The 18649-nt window shown below is 41.7% G+C and overlaps 1 protein-coding gene across 4 annotated transcripts in view; it reads right to left on the bottom strand.

Moving 5' to 3' along the window:
- spag9b (sperm associated antigen 9b) overlaps positions 1–18649 on the bottom strand; it is a 288655-nt gene that overhangs the window by 21801 nt on the left and 248205 nt on the right. For all 4 annotated transcript variants that reach the window (XM_073026482.1, XM_073026481.1, XM_073026483.1 and 1 more), the window contains 6 exons: positions 17392–17596; positions 15733–15855; positions 13084–13164; positions 8426–8493; positions 5036–5184; positions 4129–4300 (listed from right to left, as the gene is read on the bottom strand). In XM_073026482.1, the coding sequence (XP_072882583.1) occupies positions 4129–4300; positions 5036–5184; positions 8426–8493; positions 13084–13164; positions 15733–15855; positions 17392–17596 (798 nt within the window). The remainder of the gene's footprint in view (positions 1–4128; positions 4301–5035; positions 5185–8425; positions 8494–13083; positions 13165–15732; positions 15856–17391; positions 17597–18649) is intronic.

The following is an 18649-nucleotide window of genomic DNA, read 5'->3' as shown; positions in this document are numbered from 1 at the left end:
CATGAGGATAGGTGGAGTGGTAGGTCATGCTGAGGAAGTTATGTGATTGCAGAAGGATTTAGACAAATCAGAAGAATGGGCAAAAATGCGACAGATGGAAAACAGTAATGAACAATGTATAATAATGCATTTTGGTAAAAATAATAATAGTGCTGACTATTATCTAAGTGGGGAGAAGGTTCAACCATCAAAGGTGCAGAGGTACTCAGGAGTCCTCGTGCAAGACTCCCAGAAGGTTATTTTACAGGTTGAGTCTCTGGTAAAGGCAGCAAATGCAATGTTGGCATTTATTTCAAGGGGAATAGAATGTAAAAGCAAGGAGATGATACTGACAACAACACACACAAAATGCTGGTAGAACACAGCAGGCTAGGCAGCATCTATAGGGAGAAGCGCTGTCGACTTCTCGGCCCGAAACGTCGACAGCGCTTCTCCCTATAGATGCTGCCTAGCCTGCTGTGTTCTACCAGCATTTTGTGTGTGTTGCTGTTTGAATTTCCAGCATCTGCAGATTTCCTTGTGTTTGCGAGATAATACTGAACTTTTATAAGACACTAGACAGGCCGCACTTGGGGTATTATCAACAGTTTTGGGCCCCATATCTCAGAAAGGATGTGCTGTCATTGGAGAGAGTCCAGAGGAGGTCACAAGGATGATTCTGGGAATGAAGGGGTTAACATATGAGCAGCATTTGGCAGCTTTGTGCCTGTACTCACTGCTCACTGGCACGCAGAAAAGTGCCGGGGGGGGGAGGGGATCCCATTGAAGCTTATTGAATATTGAAAGGACTAGAGAGGGTTGATGTGGATATGATGTTTCCTAAGGTGAGGTATCCAGGACTTGAGGGCACAGCCTCAAAATTGAGGGGTGAAATTTTAGAACAGAGTTAAGGAGGAATTTTTTTAGCCAGAGAGTAGTGAATCTGTGGAATGCTCTGTCATAGACTGCAGCAGATGCCAAGTCCACGGGCATATTTAAAGCAGAAGTTAATAGTTTCCTGATTGGTCAGGGCATCAAAGGATATGGTGAGAAGGCAAGTGCATGGGGGTTAAACCTCTGCTGCCTTGCGGCCATACCCACCCATGGGAAAGGCTTCGGAAGTAAATGCCGAGGAAAAGATCTGGAGTCGGGGTCCCTAAGGCAGTTTGATGTTGTTTGCAAATTCATTCTGGCACTGTCTGCAATGACACTGGTGCTAAGCTGTTCGGGCGCTTGCCCTTCTCTCGGACTACATCAGTGACGTGTAGAGGGGGATCCTGGTGCAGAGGCAACAGCTGGTTCTTCAAATCTTCCTGCCCAGGCTTGTACTCTGGAGAGGACACAGCTCACCAGAGGCACAAAGCCATGATCCCCTGGGATCTGCAGCTCCCTACACATTAGGCCACAGGGCCCATTTCTGTACTGTGTATCTCTAGGAATCAAGAAGCTTTCCATGTAATATTATCATGGCTCGCCTGATATCCCCCTGCAGTATAGTGATGTTACTTCCATGCTTAGTGTTTATTTGGATCAGAATATAAAACCTGGATGATATTTGTCACACGTACATCAAAACATACAGTGAAATGCATCCTTTGTGTTAAATCAAATCAGTGAGGATTGCTTTGGGCAGTGCCAACATAATATGCCCACAATTTACTCACCTAACCCGTATGTCTTTGGAATGTGGGAGGAATTTGGAGAACCTGGATGAAATCCATGCAGTCATGGAGAAAACATAAACTCCTTACAGAGAGCAGAGGGAATGGAACCCTGATTTTACAGTTATCTACTAAGTTATTGCGCTGACCCGTTCTATCCACACTTTTCCTCAACAATGCCTCATTCCCCAGACAGGAAATACACTTCCTGCTCACAGTCTTCTGAAATCAATTCCTCATTCTAATGAGGATTTTACATTATTGACATCATACTTTACTCCCAATCTATAGCCTTTCTTTATAAACAAAGTTCTATAAAAATCCTCCATAATTGGAAGATTTTCCACTAAATCTTTTAGCCTTCCCGTAATCATATTAGCTCTCCTCAGAATCGTTTTTTAAAATATACAAGAAATAGAAAACAGACTAGGAAGCACCCAAAAATAGATCGGGATTAAACTGTGTCTCCCTTTACAAAGCTGTCTAAGCTGCTAATTTTCCAACAATTTGTGTTTTCCGTTACTATAAGCCTTTTGTTTAATTGCTTTGCTCTCTTTCTGTAGGTGCTGTTTTATGCACCTATGCTGAGTTCGTCAATTTCATCAACTTTGCCTCCACTTCTACCCTGCCCTTAAATTTACTTGGTCCATTTAAGACACCTCTCTCCTCTTTCTCTGGAGATAAACTGTCTACTCACATCTTTAATAAACCTAACAATTCCCACAGCTATCTTAACTATACCTCTTCCCACTTGGTCTCCTGTAAAAATGTTATTCCCTTTCTCAGTTTCTTCATCTCTGCTGTATCTGTTCCCAGATGAAGCTTTCCTTTGCAGGACATCAAACATGTCCTCCTTCTTCAAAGAACGGGGGTTTCCCTTCCTCCATCACTGATGCAGCTCTCACCCACACCTCCTCCATTTCCTGAACATCTGCGCTCACCCCACCTTCCTGCTTCTCTTGTTCTCACCTACCTCCCCATCAGCCTCCGCATCCAACACATCATTCTCTGCAACTTCTGCCATCTTCAATGGGACCCTACCACCAAACACATCTTTACCTCCCTGCCACTCTCCACTTTCTGCAGGATCACTCAGTGATTCCTTTCTCCATTCGTCCCTCTCCACTAATCTCCCTGCTCGCCATAGAAATGCTACATCTGCCCATTCAGCTCCTCTCTTACCTCCATTCAGGGCCCCAAACAGTCCTTCCTGGTGAGGCAACACTTCATCTGTGAATTTGTTGGGATTTTCCATTGTGTCTGGTGCTCATGATGCAGCCTCCTCTACAGTGGTGAAACCCAGTGTAAGTTGGGTGACAGCTTTGATGAGCATCTCTGCTCCATCTGCCAAAAGGGGAATTTCCAGGTGGTCCACCATTTTCATTCCTATCCTCATTCCCGTTTCAACATGCCAGTCCATGTCTTCATCTTCTGTCACAAAGAGACCATTCTCAGGGTGGAGAAGCAACACCTCATATTCTGTCTAGGTTCTGTCTAGGTAACCTCCACCTCAGGGCATGAATGTTGACTTCTCCTTCCAGAAATTTTTTGTTCTCTCTCTCCCTTCTTCTATTCACCACTCTGGCCTCACCTCTTCCCACTTGCCTATCATGTCCCTCTGGGACCCCTCCTCCTTCCCTTTCTCCTATTAGATTCCTACTTCTCCAGCCCTTTACCTTTCCAAATTATTGGAAGGTACTCCGAGGGACAGGATATATAAGTATTTGGATGGATATGGACTGATTAAGGATAGTCAACATGGCTTTGTGTGTGGTAGATCATGTCTTACCAATCTTATAGAGATTTTTGAGGAAGTTACCAGGAAAGCTGATGAAGGCAAGGCTGATGATGTTGTCTCCATGGACTTTAGTAAAGCATTTGACAAGGTTCCACTTGGGAGGTTAGTCAAGAAGATCCAAACAAAACATCAACTGTTTATTCATTTCCATAGATGCTGCCTGACCTACTGAGTTCCTCCAGCATTTTTGTGTGTTGCTCTGGATTTCTGGCATCTGCAGAATCTTGTGTTTAGATTTAATTTCCCTTTTACATTTGCACTTCTGACAAATTACATAAAAAGAGACCTCAGAATCTGCTTACTTTCCAAACCCCTCATGCCTTTCCACAGCATCTATATCTCCATTCTGTCTGACTCACTAAGTACATAACTAATATTTCTCTTAATTAAAAAGCCTCTTCCACTGCACTGCAAGCGTGTCTCAAACTTTCAGAACTCTTGTGCATTTTTAATTTAGTTTTCCAAATCATCAAATATGTTATTGCAAGTTTAATAACCTGCTTCTAATTATACACCAGATATGGAAGACATAATCCACAAAGAAGAATAACAGTTGTTTGGAGGATAAGGGTTTGGGAACTGAACATGTGGCTTAAAGCAAATTTTACTGAACTGTTCCAAACATTTGCAAATGGATTAACAAATCCTGCCTATAATTTAAAAAGAATGGAATAAGTAGTGATTACCCACCTAGCATTTTGCTGACGTATGGTTCAATGTCTACATCTTGCAGGTGCTGGTAGGTATGTACATGATAAAGACGAAGGGTAGAGTCAAGACGGATTGAAACCCATACCCCATCTCCAATCCAGGCCAATTGTCTCACCTGGCTTTCCTTCCGTGGGTGGGCATCAAAGGATTTCTGGATACAAAAGCAGATGATATAGCTACAGCACAATACATTACAGTATACCAATATCAAAACAGATGGCATTATACCAATAACATTATACTGTACCCTTTCCTTCAACATGCTGCCTGGATTAAAGAGCATGTTTTATGAGGATGGATTGTGTGGGTCAGGGCTTTTTTCTTTGGAGCAAAGGAGAATGAGAAGTGACTTGATAGAGGTGGACAAGATGATAAGAGGCATAGATTGAATGGACAGCCAGGGACTTTTTCCCAAGGTGGTAACGGTTAATACAAGGAGGCATAATTTTAGGGTGATTGAAGAAAAGTATAGAGGATATGTCAGACTTAAGTTTTTTTTTAATACACAGAATGTGGTGGATGCGTGGAACACACTGTTAGGGGTGATAATAGAGGCAAATACATTTAAGGATATTTAAGAGACTCTTAGATAGGCAAATGGATGACAGAGAAATAGAGGTCTATGTGGGAGAGAAGGATTAGATTGATCTTCGAGTCGTCACAACATTGTGGGTCGAAAGGCCTAAACTGTGCTGTAATGTTCTATGTTCTTAAAATAATATGTTAGATAGGAAAATAAATGTAATTTAGAGCCTTGACAAGTGGCCTTTGTCATTTTTACAACTGTTTGAGCTCAAGAATATTTGACACGATGGCACTTCTGGTTCAAGGTAATTTAAATCTATGTTAGAGGTTTATTTGAACACTTGGCTTTGAAGAACAATACCTCAATTTTCATGGCTTTTGGTTGAACGACATAGATTTTATTCTTGTAGCCACACCATACTTTATCATGCACCACAGTCATGCAGCGAATTGAGTGATGAGGCCGCCCAAAGTCCAGAAGGTGATAGTTGGTAAGATCCCACTGTCCATCTGAGGAACAAACACAAAGGTTGTCCAAAAACACAACGACCCATTGTAAGTTTTAAGTTGGGTAAAAAAAAAAATTGCCTATGACATGGCATTGCTCACATTAACATTGTTAACTGAAGTAATAATTTACTCTCTCCAAACACTTTATGTTCAGTTTAAAGACGTTAGTTAATGGTACATGAATCTTTCCCTCAACGTTCACTGAAGTCAGAAATAAATCCCAGACCATCCAGAGGTCAGAGATCATACATCTTTCTCCTGGATTTCAATTGCACTCCCAGTGGAGAACAGGAAGAGAAAATGTAAACAGGTAATAGGAGCGATGGGAATATGGCACCACTGTTACTGTTGCAACACTGGCTAAATGCTAGCTTGGATCATCCAAGTGGTGGTCCTCAGATACAAGAACATATTTCAAAAGTGATTTTTTTAAGACATGTTAACCCTTCTGAAAGCTTTGTAAATTTCTGTTTCAGACATATAAAGCCCACATCCACAGAAGCCTTCTTGTGTTCATGGTTGTTAGAGAAACCCCTGGAATATGCTTATTGCTTTGTAACTGCACACTCCTGCCACATTAGAGATCACACAATGGATGCCTACATTATTTGATCTCTTTTTTTGCACGTTTGGTGTTTGATGTTCTTGTTGTGTAGGTTTTTAAAGAATAGGTTCTATTGTGTTTCTTTGTTCTATGGCTGCCTGTGAGAAGACAAATCTCAAGGTAGCATATAGTATACATCCTTTTTGGTAATAAATGTACTTTGAACTTTGAATCTAAACAATCAGAACTGGCTCCATGCCAGTTGTTTTCTAGGAAAATCTCTTCCCAAGGAGGCAAAGTGAAATAAATAAATTTTCCATAAAATCCTTTTAAAATGTAACTCAATCCATTTTATTTTTAAGTATTGACACACGTTCAAAGCCAGGCAAAAGCATTCTCGCTGGAGCTTGCTTACTTGGCTCAAGCCCAATTAGTCCAAACATACACATTGCGTTCAGGTCCCATGTACTTTCTGAGAAAACCTTCGGGTCTGAGGTGAGTTGCATTGGACTGGGATGTACTATGTTGTCCTGGCTCAGGAGTTTACCCTGATATAGATGATTTAAGTCCTATTTTAAATTAATCAGAGACCTTTCCCCATGGCAGAAATGGCTAATATGAAGGGGCATAAATTTTACAGTGTTTGGAGGAAAGTACAGTGGCATGCAAAAGTTTGAGCACCCCAGTCAAAATTTCTGTTACTGTGAATCAGTAAGCAAGTAAAAGATGACATGATTTCCAAAAGGCGTGAAGTTAAAGATGACACATTTCTTTAATAATTTAAGCAAGATTACCTTTTTATTTCCATCTTTTACAGTTTCAAAATAACAAAAAAGGAAAAGGGCCCAAAGCAAAAGTTTGGGCACCCTGCATAGTCAGTACTTAGTAACACCCCCTTTGGCAAGTTTAACAACTTGTAAACGCTTTATGTAGCCAGCTAAGAGTCTTGTTTGGGGGATTTTCGCCCATTCTTCCTTGCAAAAGGCTTCCAGTTCTGTGAGATTCTTGGGCCATCTTGCATGCACTGCTCTTTTGAGGTCTATCCACAGATTTTCGATGATGTTTAGGTCGGGGGACTGTGAGGGCCATGGCAAAACCGTCAGCTAGTGCCTCTTGAGGTAGTCCATTGTGGATTTTGAGGTGTGTTTAGGACCATTATCCTATTGTAGAAGCCATCCTCTTCTCATCTTCAGCGTTTTTTTTACAGATGGTGTGATGTTTGCTTCCAGAATTTGCTGGTATTTAATTGAATTCATTCTTCTCTCTACCACTGAAATGCTCCCCGTGCCACTGGCTGCAACACAAGCCCAAAGCATGATCGATCCACCCCAGTGCTTAACAGTTGGAGAAGTGTACTTTTCATGAAATTCTGCACCCTTTTTTCTCCAAACAGAACTTTGCTCATTGTGGCCAAAAAGTTCTATTTTAACTTCATCAGTCCACAGGATTTGTTTCCAAAATGCATCAGGCTTGTTTAGATGTTCCTTTGCAAACTTCTGACGCTGAATTTTGTGGTGAGGACGCAGGAAAGGTTTTCTTCTGATGACTCTTCCATGAAGGTCATATTTGTGCAGGTGTTGCTGCACAGTAGAACAGTGCACCACCACTCCAGAGTCTGCTAAATCTTCCTGAAGGTCTTTTGCAGTCAAACAGGGGTTTTGATTTGCCCTTCTAGCAATCCTACGAGCAGTTCTCTTGGAAAGTTTTCTTGGTCTTCCAGACCTCAACTTGACCTCCACTGTTCCTGTTAACTGCCATTTCTTAATTACATTATGAAATGAGGAAATGGCTACCTGAAAACACTTTGCTATTTTCTTTATAGCCTTCTCCTGCTTTGTGGGCATCATTTATTTTAATTTTCAGAGTGCTAGGCAGCTGCTTAGAGGAGCCCATGGCTGCTGATTGTTGGAACAAGGTTTGAGGAGTCAAGGTATTTATAAAGCTTTGAAATTTGCATCACCTGGCCTTTCCTAATGATGACTGTGAACAAGCCATAGCCCTAATAGGCTAATTAAGGTCTAAGACCTTGGTAAAAGTTATGAGAGCTCAAATCTCTTGGGGTGCCCAAACTTTTGCATGGTGCTCGTTTCCTTTTTTCCCCACTCTGAAATTGTACAAAAGTAATAAACCAATCTTGCTTAAAATGTTGAAAAGAATGTTTCAACTTTAACTTTATGACTTTTGGAGATCAGTTCACCTTCTACTCACTTAACTATTCACAGTAACAGAAATTTTGAACAGGGGTGCCCAAACTTTTGCATGCCACTGTATAATGAGGATATCAGAGTTAGGTACCCACTACAGAGAGCGCACTGCCAGGGGTGGTGTAGAGACAGACACATTAAGGACATTTTAGAGACTCTTATGGATGATAGAAAAATGGAGGGCTATGTGGGAGAGAAGGTTTAGTTTGATCTTGGAAGTTAAAATGACAATACAACATTGTGAGCTGTGGGGCCTGTGCTGTGCTAATATTCTGTGTTCCACATTTGGCGTTTCTTCCATAGGCAGTGAGATTGAAATACTTACTGGTGACCAGGTATGGAGCTGCTTCTGCACTTTGTTAATTAGCACTAGAGTTGAATTGCTCCTTAACTATTGCTGGTGGAGATGAGACATCAGTCCCAGATTGTATGGCTTCATTCACGTATCACCTCACTGAGAAAAGAACAATGTGACCAACAGGCACTGTCTTACCTACTCCTCTATGAAAGATCGCCAATGTCCCATCCGCTAACGCCACTAATACTCTTCCTTTCAAATGTCTGACAAAAGAGAAACAAGGCAATACCTCATTACACAAAGTTCATTTCCAAAAGGATGTTGCTGGGTCTCGAGTACCTGAGCTATAGGGAAAGATTGAATAGGTTAGGACTTTATTCCCTGGAGCAGAGAATGAGGGAAAATTTGATAGAGGTATTCAAAATTATGAGGGGTATAAATAAGGTTTTTCCACTGAGATTGGCAAAGACTACAACTAGAGGTCATAAGCTTAGGGTGAAAGATGAAATACTTGAGGGGAACCCGAGGGGGAACTTCACTCACGGGATGGCGCAAACAAGCATCCAGCAAAAGTGTTGGATGTGGGTTTAAGTGGGTTTGGATAGATACGTAGATGGAAGGGGTATGGGGGATTATGGCCCAGGTGTGAGTTGATGAGACTAGACAGAATAACAGTTTGGAATGAATTAGATGGGCTGAAGGGCCCGTGTCTGTGCTGTAGTGCTCTATGACTCAATATGAAGAATCTTTATGATATCATTTTTCTTTAAATTCAGAACAAGGAAATTTCCACTTATTCCACTTTTAATATCTTTATTTTTCCCTTTCAAGGTTCTTTTGAAGACCCTGATGTGGAGTTACACACAGGCTTCGGTTCTTTGCGGGAATGGGACCTGTTCTCGGGGTTTCTACAACATCCCATTATTCGACATGCCAAGGGTTTGGCCTGAGAGTCTCGATCATGTTCGGAAGCCTAGGATCTCGAGGCTCTGGAGACTGGCAGATTGCGGGTCAGTGTCATGGCAGGAGACTCACTTGTCGTCGGGGAGGCTGGAAAATCTTTCGCTGTGGGCCCGAAGACCTGAGGTCTTTGCGATCATTGGACACAGAGCTCGAAAAAAGTGACGAAATGGACTTTTAACATTGTAAACCAGCGGGTTGTTGTTATGTCTCCCGATCACTGTGAAAATGGGGGACACCTCCCTTCTCCCTTACTAGGGAGAGAGAGGACCTGTGGGTTGTCAAATGTCAGATGAAATGTGAAGCCTTTGGGGCAACTTTGGTCCGTGTCTTTTCTATTGCTTAGCACACGCTTGGGCTTGGTGATGGTACCGACACGCTTTTATTTTGCCGGTGGGGGGAGAGGGGATCGTTGCTGGCGGCTGCTTACACGTGGGAGGAGGAAACTCAGGAGGGACTCTTTGGGGCACTTCTCTGTTTTTTGTGGATGTTTGCGAAGAAAAAGTATTTCAGGATGTATATTGTATACGTTTCTCGGACATTAAATTGGACCTTTGAACATTTTAAGGATCAGTGTTTGCAACTGGCATCATACAGACAGGCAGTTGGTGGCCTCACATCTCCTGGCAGAGTTTTAGTGGGGATAATGTAAGAGATTAGCCTTGTCTTATGCTCTATACATCATTCTTCCGCTAGCACTGGTACCTCTAACAGAATTGTGGGCTCTGGGACTAGGCTGGAGCTACATCTTCGCTTTTCAGAGCAAGAAATCAAAGGAAACCTGTATCCACATCAACTCACTCACCCAGCACAGGAGGGAACATAGTATTCATACAGGTTCTCCTTTTGGTATTTGGTCCAGTATTTACAGGCTACTCTCAAAACATTTAACTAATGTGGTGCAAGCATTTGTAGAGATCATACTCTGAATAAATTAATTAAACTACTAGCCTTACTGACCATAAATACACACTTAATTCACAAGTTCACAATCAGGTTTATTATCATTGGCATGTGTCATAAAATTTGTTCACTTAGCAGCAGCAGTTCAATGCAATACATAATAATTTAGAAAGAACAAAAGTAAATCAATTACAGTAAGTATATATATGTATAGTGAATAGGTTAAAAATAGAGCACAGAAATAATATATATTAAAAAAGTGAGGTAGTGTTCATGGGTTCAATGTCCATTTAGGAATTGGATGGCAGAAGAGAAGAAGCTGTTCTTGAATTGCTGAGTGTGTGCCTTCAGGCTTCTGTACCTCCTTCCTGACAGTAACAATGAGAAGACAGCATGTCCTGAGGGGTCCTTAATAATGGACCTCCTTTCTGAGGCACTGCTCCTTGAAGATCTCTTGGGTACTACAGAGGCTTGAACCCAAAATGGAGCTGACCAAGTTTACAACTTTCTGTAGCTTCTTTTGGTCCCGTGCAGTAGTCCCCCCATACCAGACAGTGATGCAGCCTGTCAAAAGCTCTCCAAGGTTCAGTACATCTATATAGGTTTTTGAGTGTGTTAGTTAACATTAGGAGTTTCTCTTCAAACTCCTAATGAAATATAGCCACTGTCTTGCCGTCTTTATAGCTGCATCGATATGTTGGGACCAGGTTAGATCCTCAGAGATATTGACACCCAGGAACTTGAAATTGCTCACTCTCTCCACTTCTAATCCCTTCATGAGGATTGGTTCACGTTCCCTCATCTTACCTTTCCTGAAGTCCACAATTAGCTCTCTCATCTTACTGACATTGAGACCATTTAACTAGCTGGTATATCTCGCTCCTGTACGCCCTTTCATCTCCATCTGAGATTCTAACAACAATGGTTGTATCATCAGCAAATTTAATAGATGGTATTTGAGCTATGCCTAGCCACACAGTCATGGGTATAGAGAGAGTAGAGCAGTGGCCTAAGCACACACGCCTGAGGTGCACAAGTGTTCATTGTCAGTGAGGAGGCGATATTATCATTAATCTGCAGATTGTGGACTTCTGGTTAAGAAGTCAGGAATTGAATTGCAGAGGAAGGTACAGAGGCCCAGGTTCAGGATTGTGGGAATGATGGTGTTAAAAGCTGAGCTATAGTTAACGTACAGCATCCTGACATAGGTGTTTGTATTATCAGTTGATCTAAGGCTGTGTGAAGAGCTAATGAGGTTGCATCTGTCGTAGACCTATTGTGGCAATTGCAGTGGGTCCAGGTCCTTGCTGAGGCAGGAGTTCATTCTAGCCATGAACAACCTCTCAAAGCATTTCATCACCATAGATGTGAGTGCTACTGTGCAATAGTCATAAAGGCAGCTCACGCTATTCTTCTTTGTCACTAGTACAATTGTTGCCTTTTTGAAGCAGGTGGGAATTTCCAACAACAGCAGTGAGAGGTTGAGAATATCCTTGAATACTCCCACCAGTTGACTGGCACAAGTTTTCAGAGCCTTACCAGATACTCCATCAGGGCCTGCCACCTTGTGAGGGTTCACTCCCCTGAAAGACAGCCTGACATCAGCCTCTGAGACAGAGATCACAGGGTCACCAAGTGCAACAGGGATCGTCACAGCTGTAGTTATATAATCCCTTTCAAAATGGGCATAGAAGGTGTTGAGCTCTTCTGATATATTGGGTTTCGCTTTGTAGGAAGTAATGGCCTGCAAACAGATATCACCTCCAACCTTACTCAGAATTGTTTCTTGGCTCTTGAAATAGCTCTCCACAAGTCATACCTGGTTTTCTTATACAGACCTGGGTCACCAGACTTAAGTGCCACAAATCTCACCCAGCAGCCAATGCACCTCCTTGTTCATCCACATGGCCTTTGGTTTGGGAATGTACAGCAAGTTTTCATAGACACACACTCATCCACACAGGTTTTAATGAACCTAGTAACAACTGTGGCATACTCATCCAGATTCAAAGATGAATCCCTGAATACAGTCCAGTCCACTGATACAAAGCAGTCCTGTAGGCACTCCTGTGCTTCCCTTGTCCAAGCCTTCTTGGTCGTCACTACTGGTGCTTCAGTCTTCAGTCTCTGCCTGTACTCAGGGAGTAGAAGTACAGCCAGGTGATCAGACTTTCCATAGTAAGGGTGTGGAATGGCACAGAGGGCATTCTTGATGGTGGTGTAGCAATGGTCCAATGTGTTGTTTCCTCTGGTACTACAAGTGATTTGCTGATGGTAATTATTTAGTGACTTTTTTAGGCTGGCCTGGTTAAAATCCTCCAAAATGATGGTGAAGGCTTCTGGGTGTGCCATTTTGTGCATGATGTTCCCATTGCTCAGATCATCTAGAGCCTGTTTGACATTGGCTTGAGGTGGAATGTACACTGCTACCAAAATGATCACAGAAATCTCCCAAGATATTCTAGGTCTGATGAGCAGAATTGGAACAAAACTTACATTTTTGAACCAAAAGGAGTTGATCATGAGGCATACACCTCCACCTCTGCTTTCAGGCTGTGGGTAAAAACTTTTAATTGTGTAAAATTTGGAAATGCCAATTACTGAAGGGGCATCAATTAGAGCTGTATGCTTTACATAAAAAGTTATGTAATTTCAGGAGTAAATCATTTGACACCTGAAAACATTTTTAGTATACCTTCATTGTTCTCTAAGATGTCAGTTGAAGGAATTTGGTGACAAGAGGAAAAGAATATAAGGGTAAAAAAGAAAACCTGCAGCTGGAAGTTATTGTCAGTAATTGAAGACACAATTGATGCATCATGCAGAACACTTTGGCAATTGCTGTGATTTATAGTATTGGTACTGACAAATACTTTTCTATTCCCAGGACTGTATATCCATACCTGTTAATAAGTTATCCAACACCCCCAATAAATGGTTAAATAAAGTTGCATTAACATGTCAAAATAGTACTGAATGTTATGACTTACACAATACTAAGAATAGAGTCCTTCAGTTTAATAGAGTGTAGACATTTCTTCCACTGAGCAACACAGGAATGGACATACAAACTGCAAGCAAAAACAACACATTGTCTCTTCATAATCCACGCTTAAAAATTATGAACAAAATTTCAGACAGAAATAGAAAAAAATCAGCTCAGTCCATCATAACTCACACTCCAGTTAATTTTATTATAAATCATCACAATCCTTTTGAATCTATTTTTAAAAATGCTTCTTAGAAATACTCCCAATTTAGAAGATTCCACAGATAACTGGCAAAATGACAAGATTTTAGGAACACATACACAAAATGCTGGAGAAACTCAGCAAGTCAGTTTATATCCCTCCATCGATGCTCGATTTTGCTGAGTTCCGACAGCATTTTGTATGTTTTGCTCAAGATTTTCAGCATCTGCAGAATCTCAGTACCAGCTTTAACAAAAGCTAACAACTCTGCAGCACCTCAATTCACCAGAATTGGGAAAGGCAAACAATCGAGAGATCACAAGGGACTGACAAGACATAGAACTGCACTTTATTCTTCTTCCTTGATTAGAAAATTGACAAAAATACACAATTTCATCTAGCAAATACGCCATATGCTAGCTTTGCATTTTTTTAAATTTTTGTTTGCAAATCTAACATCAGTCAGAGAAACAGACAACTTTTCAGATGCAGAAAAACAAAACATTGCAAATCTTGGGAATCTGAAACACTGGAAATTCCCAATAATCAGGCAGATTTCATAGTTATATAGCACAGAATACGCCCTCCCTGATGATCTCTTTGCCCAACACCTCCTATTCCATTAGCTCTGTATCCTCCTATGCCTTGCATATTAGTATGCTTGTATAAATATCATCCCTGTTTTGACTCCAACACATCTTCTCCGGCCGTGCATCTGAGATGTTAGATTAGCTTCTCCATTCTCAATGTAACAAAAATGTAAATCTTCTTCTTCATAACTTAAACCAATATCCCTACTCCTCTATACCCTGCTAATCCGTACATCTTTGGAATATGGAGGAAATCCACATGGTCACAGGAGAATGTATTAACTCCTTACAGACAGACAGACATACTTTATTGATCCCGAGGGAAATTGGGTTTCGTTACAGCCACACCAACCAAGAATAGTGAAGAAATATAGCAATATAAAACCATAAATAATTAAATAATAATAAGTTAATCATGCCAAGTGGAAATAAGTCAAGGACCAGCCTATTGGCTCAGGGTGTCTGACACTCCGAGGGAGGAGTTGTAAAGTTTGATGGCCACAGGTAGGAATGATTTCCTATGACGCTCAGTGTTACATCTTGGTGGAATGAGTCTCTGGCTGAATGTACTCCTGTGCCTAACCAGTACATTATGGAGTGGATGTGAGTCATTGTCCAAGATAGCATGCAACTTGGACAACATCCTCTTTTCAGACACCACCGTCAGAGAGTCCAGTTCCACCCCCACAACATCACTGGCCTTAGGAATGAGTTTGTTGATTCTGTTGGTGTCTGCTACCCTCAGCCTGCTGCCCCAGCACACAACAGCAAACATGATAGCACTGGCCATCACAGCCTCGTAGAACAACCTCAGCATTGTCTGGCAGATGTTAAAGGACCTCAGTCTCCTCAGGAAATAGAGACGGCTCTGACCCTTCTTGTAGACAGCCTCAGTGTTCTTTGACCAGTCCAGTTTATTGTCCATTCGTATCCCCAGGTATTTGTAATCCTCCACTATGTCCACACTGACCCCTTGGATGGAAATAGGGGTCACCGGTGCCTTAGCCCTCCTCAGGTCCACCACCAGCTCTTAGTCTTTTTCACATTAAGCTGCAGATGATTCTGCTCACACCATGTGACAAAGTTTCCCACCGTAGCCCTGTACTCAGCCTCATCTCCATTGCTGATGCATCCAACTATGGCAGAGTCATGAGAAAACTTCTGAAGATGGCAAGACTCTGTGTCAGCAGTGGGAATAGAATTCCGATAGTTGTAACAACTCTTTTGGGCAAACCGATTTGAGAAGAATGTTTCAATATTCCTGAAAATGATGGAGTCAGGGACTTCAGGGAAATGAGGACAGATCTTTCAGTCACTGGTGCTACTCCTGCATTTTTTTTTGAAGTCGTCACAGGGTGACGATCATGTCCACTGTGCCTCAGAAAAGACAGAGTCCACATTGTGATTCGGGGATCCCCTTGACTGTGTGGATTTCCTTTGGGTGCTCATGGTTTCCTCCCACATTTCAAAGATGTATGGGTAAAGGTTTGTGAGTTGTGGGCATGCTATGTTGGCACTGCAAACATGGTGACACTTGTGGGCTACCCCAAGAACAACCTCAGGCTGTGCTGATCGTTGAGGCAAATGATACATTTCACTCTATGTTTTGATGTACATGTAACAAATAAGGTAATCTTTAAAACTTGATCTACTGGTCCGCAGGAACTCCTACCCTCAAAAATGCTTCTGAAGTCTGGACTGCCTACATCATATAACAGAGCAGTAGTAGTGTGTTCTTGCAAAATCCTCCAAGTTCATTCAAAGATTATTTGGATTAACATTAGTGTCCACTCCCTGGTCAACGCCCACAGAGAAAACTTGCAAATATGAGAACATTTATTAAGTACACTTAACTCACCAACCACTCTGTGCACCAAGCCACATTGTTGGCAAGATACTGCTCATTTTTTCTGCTTCTTCATGCATCAGGTCCTGCTCCATTGGAAGTGCAGATACTCCATCCTTATACAAATCAGATTCCCTGGAGAGCATACAATATTAAATGGATTCAGAGTCAAGGAACTGAGTCATGGAATTCTCCCCTTTCCCCAACTTCCTTTTAAAAATTTCCCATTCTGGTTCCCTTCTCACCCCTTCCCTTCCCCTCACTTCCCTCTGATGCCCCTCCTTCCCTTTTACCCAGTCCACTCTCCTCTCCAATCAGATTCCTTCCTTCTTTAGCCTTTTATCTCTTCCACCTATCACTTCCCAGCTTTTCATTTCATCCCTCCTCCCCCACTCACCTACATTCCCCCTCACTTGGTATCATCTATCACCTGCTAGTCCCCCACCCTCTATACTCTGGCTTCTTCCCTTCCCTTTCCAGTCCTGCTGAAGGGTCTCAGTAGTTCCCACCATAGATGCTGCCTAACTTGCTGAGTTCCTCCAGCATTTTGTGTGTGTTGCTGTGGATTCACAGTATCTACAGAATTCTGTGTGTTTACCACTTCATTCCTCTCTCATACATAACTGATAATTTTATTACAAGAGGAATGCAAGTACAGAGTAAGGACATGACAATTCACACATGCTTGGTGAGTCTCGTGTACAATTTTAGCTTCTCTACGTAATGCTACAGAGTGAGTGCAGTTCCTGGGCTGTGGGCTGCCATATGAGCAAAAATGAAATATGTTAAACTTGTACTTCCAAAGTTTAGAAGGGTGAGAAATGTCTCAGTGAGATCATCTGAAATACCTGGAGGGCTCACCTGGGTAGATGAGGTGGTAATGATTTCACTGAGAGCATAGTGATGAGTTTCTAAATAAAGGATAAGAATATAAAAAAAGGATAAGGAGAAATTTTCTGAGGAGGTGGTGAATCTTTTGGAATTCTCTACACTCAGACCTGTAGAGTTTTATTCAAACCAAAAATTGATAGATTCCTGGGTACTGGAGAGAGCACATAATCTGGCCATAGGACAGGAAAATGGTGTTGCAGTGGTATGTCAGTAGAGCAGGTCTGATGGGCTGAATGGCCTGTTTCTGTTCCTATTTCTTACATTCAAAACCCCAATATTAATTAAGTGGATGTGGAGAGGAGTTTTCTATAGTGGAGGAGTTTTGGACCAGAGGGCACAGCTTCAAAATACAGTCACATCCTTTTAGAACAGAGATGAGGAGAAATTTCTTTAGCTAGAGCGTGGTAAATCACTATTGCAAAGTGGAGGTTGATAGGTTCTTGTTGAATAAAGGCATAGAAGGTTACAGGGAGAAGGCAGGAGAATGGGGGTGAGAGGGATCATACTGTATGTCAGCCAGATTCTGATCAGGCATGAGGCTGGTTGAGAGCTACTGCAATAGAGGCACTGAAAAAAACCCCATTGCAAGCAGTAGATGTCAGCAGAAACCACAATACCCACAGACCTCCCCCTGCAAATGTCTGTTTAATTTGGGGAAAATGGAGATTTAAATCAAGGACAATGCAATAGCCACACATCTTCCAACATTGATCAGAATAACTTTCATTGCGTGGGACAGTTCCAATTTCACTCATATTCTACAAATGTGACTCCACATACCGCCTGTTGTATGTCTGCGTGCTGTCAGAGCTCTGCACTCCCAGAGGGTCAGTGAAAACATGCTCTGTGTAAGCTCCAGACTGACTGACATCAGTTAAATCATCATCTGACACAGGAAGGTTTAGGTTGGATTCTGTTGCTTCTGTGGCCTCTTCTGCAGCCAGCAAGCTTTCATCAGGACTGACACACACATCACCAACTTCCCCTGGAATAAGGTTTACACATTACACACATTCTTTCAAGAGACGACATGAGAGATTTAGTGTTCCCTTATCACAAGTAAAATGTATTATCAAAATAATATGTTACCGTATATGACCTAGAGATTCATTTTCTTCCAGGCATTTACAGGTTAAAGCATGTAAAAACTACACATAGAGTGAAGCTAGAAAGTTTGTGAACCCTGAATTATTTTCTTTATTTCTGCCTAAATATGCCCTAAAATGTGATCAGATTTTCACGCAAGTACTAAAACTAGATAAAGAGAACCCAATTAAATAAATAACACAATAAAACTATATACTTGTTTATTTGTTGAGAAAAATGATCCAATATTACATGTATTTGTTGGAAAAAGAACGTGAACCTCTGGGGTAATGCTTTCTACAAAAGCTATTTGGAGTCAGGTGATCTAATCAATGAGATGCGATTGGAGGTGTGGGTTGTCGAGGTGCCCTCCCCTATTAAAAAAAGACACACAAAGTTAGGTTACTGAAAAAGCCTGCTCTCCTCAAGAAAGAGTTGTTTCTGTACATTATGCCTCAATTAAAACAACTTTCAGAGGACCTTAGAAGAATTGTAGAGATGCATGAAGCTGGAAAAAGCATTTCTAAAGACCTGAGTATTGATCAGTCCACAGTAAGAGAAATTGTCTACAAATGGAGGAAATTCAATACTGTTGCTACTCTCCCTAGGAGATCACACCAAGAGTACAATGTGCAATGCTGAAGGAGGTGAGAAAGAACCCAATGATAACAGCAAAAAGCCTGCAGAAACCTCTAGATCTTGCAAAGGTCTTTGTTCACATCTCCACTATGAGAAAAACACTGAACAAGGATGGTGTTCATGGAAGTACACCACCAAGAAAACCAAAGCTCTCCAAAACAGCATTGCTTCAAGTTTGCAAAAGACAACCTGGATGTCCTACAATGCTTCTGGGACAATATTCTGTGGACAGATGAGACAAAAATTGAACTTTTTAACAGAAAGGCACATTGCTGTGTTTGGAGAAAAACAGCACTGCACACCAACATCAAAA

Source organism: Hemitrygon akajei, chromosome 22 (genome assembly GCF_048418815.1).
Source record: "Hemitrygon akajei chromosome 22, sHemAka1.3, whole genome shotgun sequence".
Classification (NCBI taxonomy): Eukaryota; Metazoa; Chordata; class Chondrichthyes; order Myliobatiformes; family Dasyatidae; genus Hemitrygon; species Hemitrygon akajei.
This window is presented reverse-complemented; position numbering and strand designations above follow the sequence as displayed.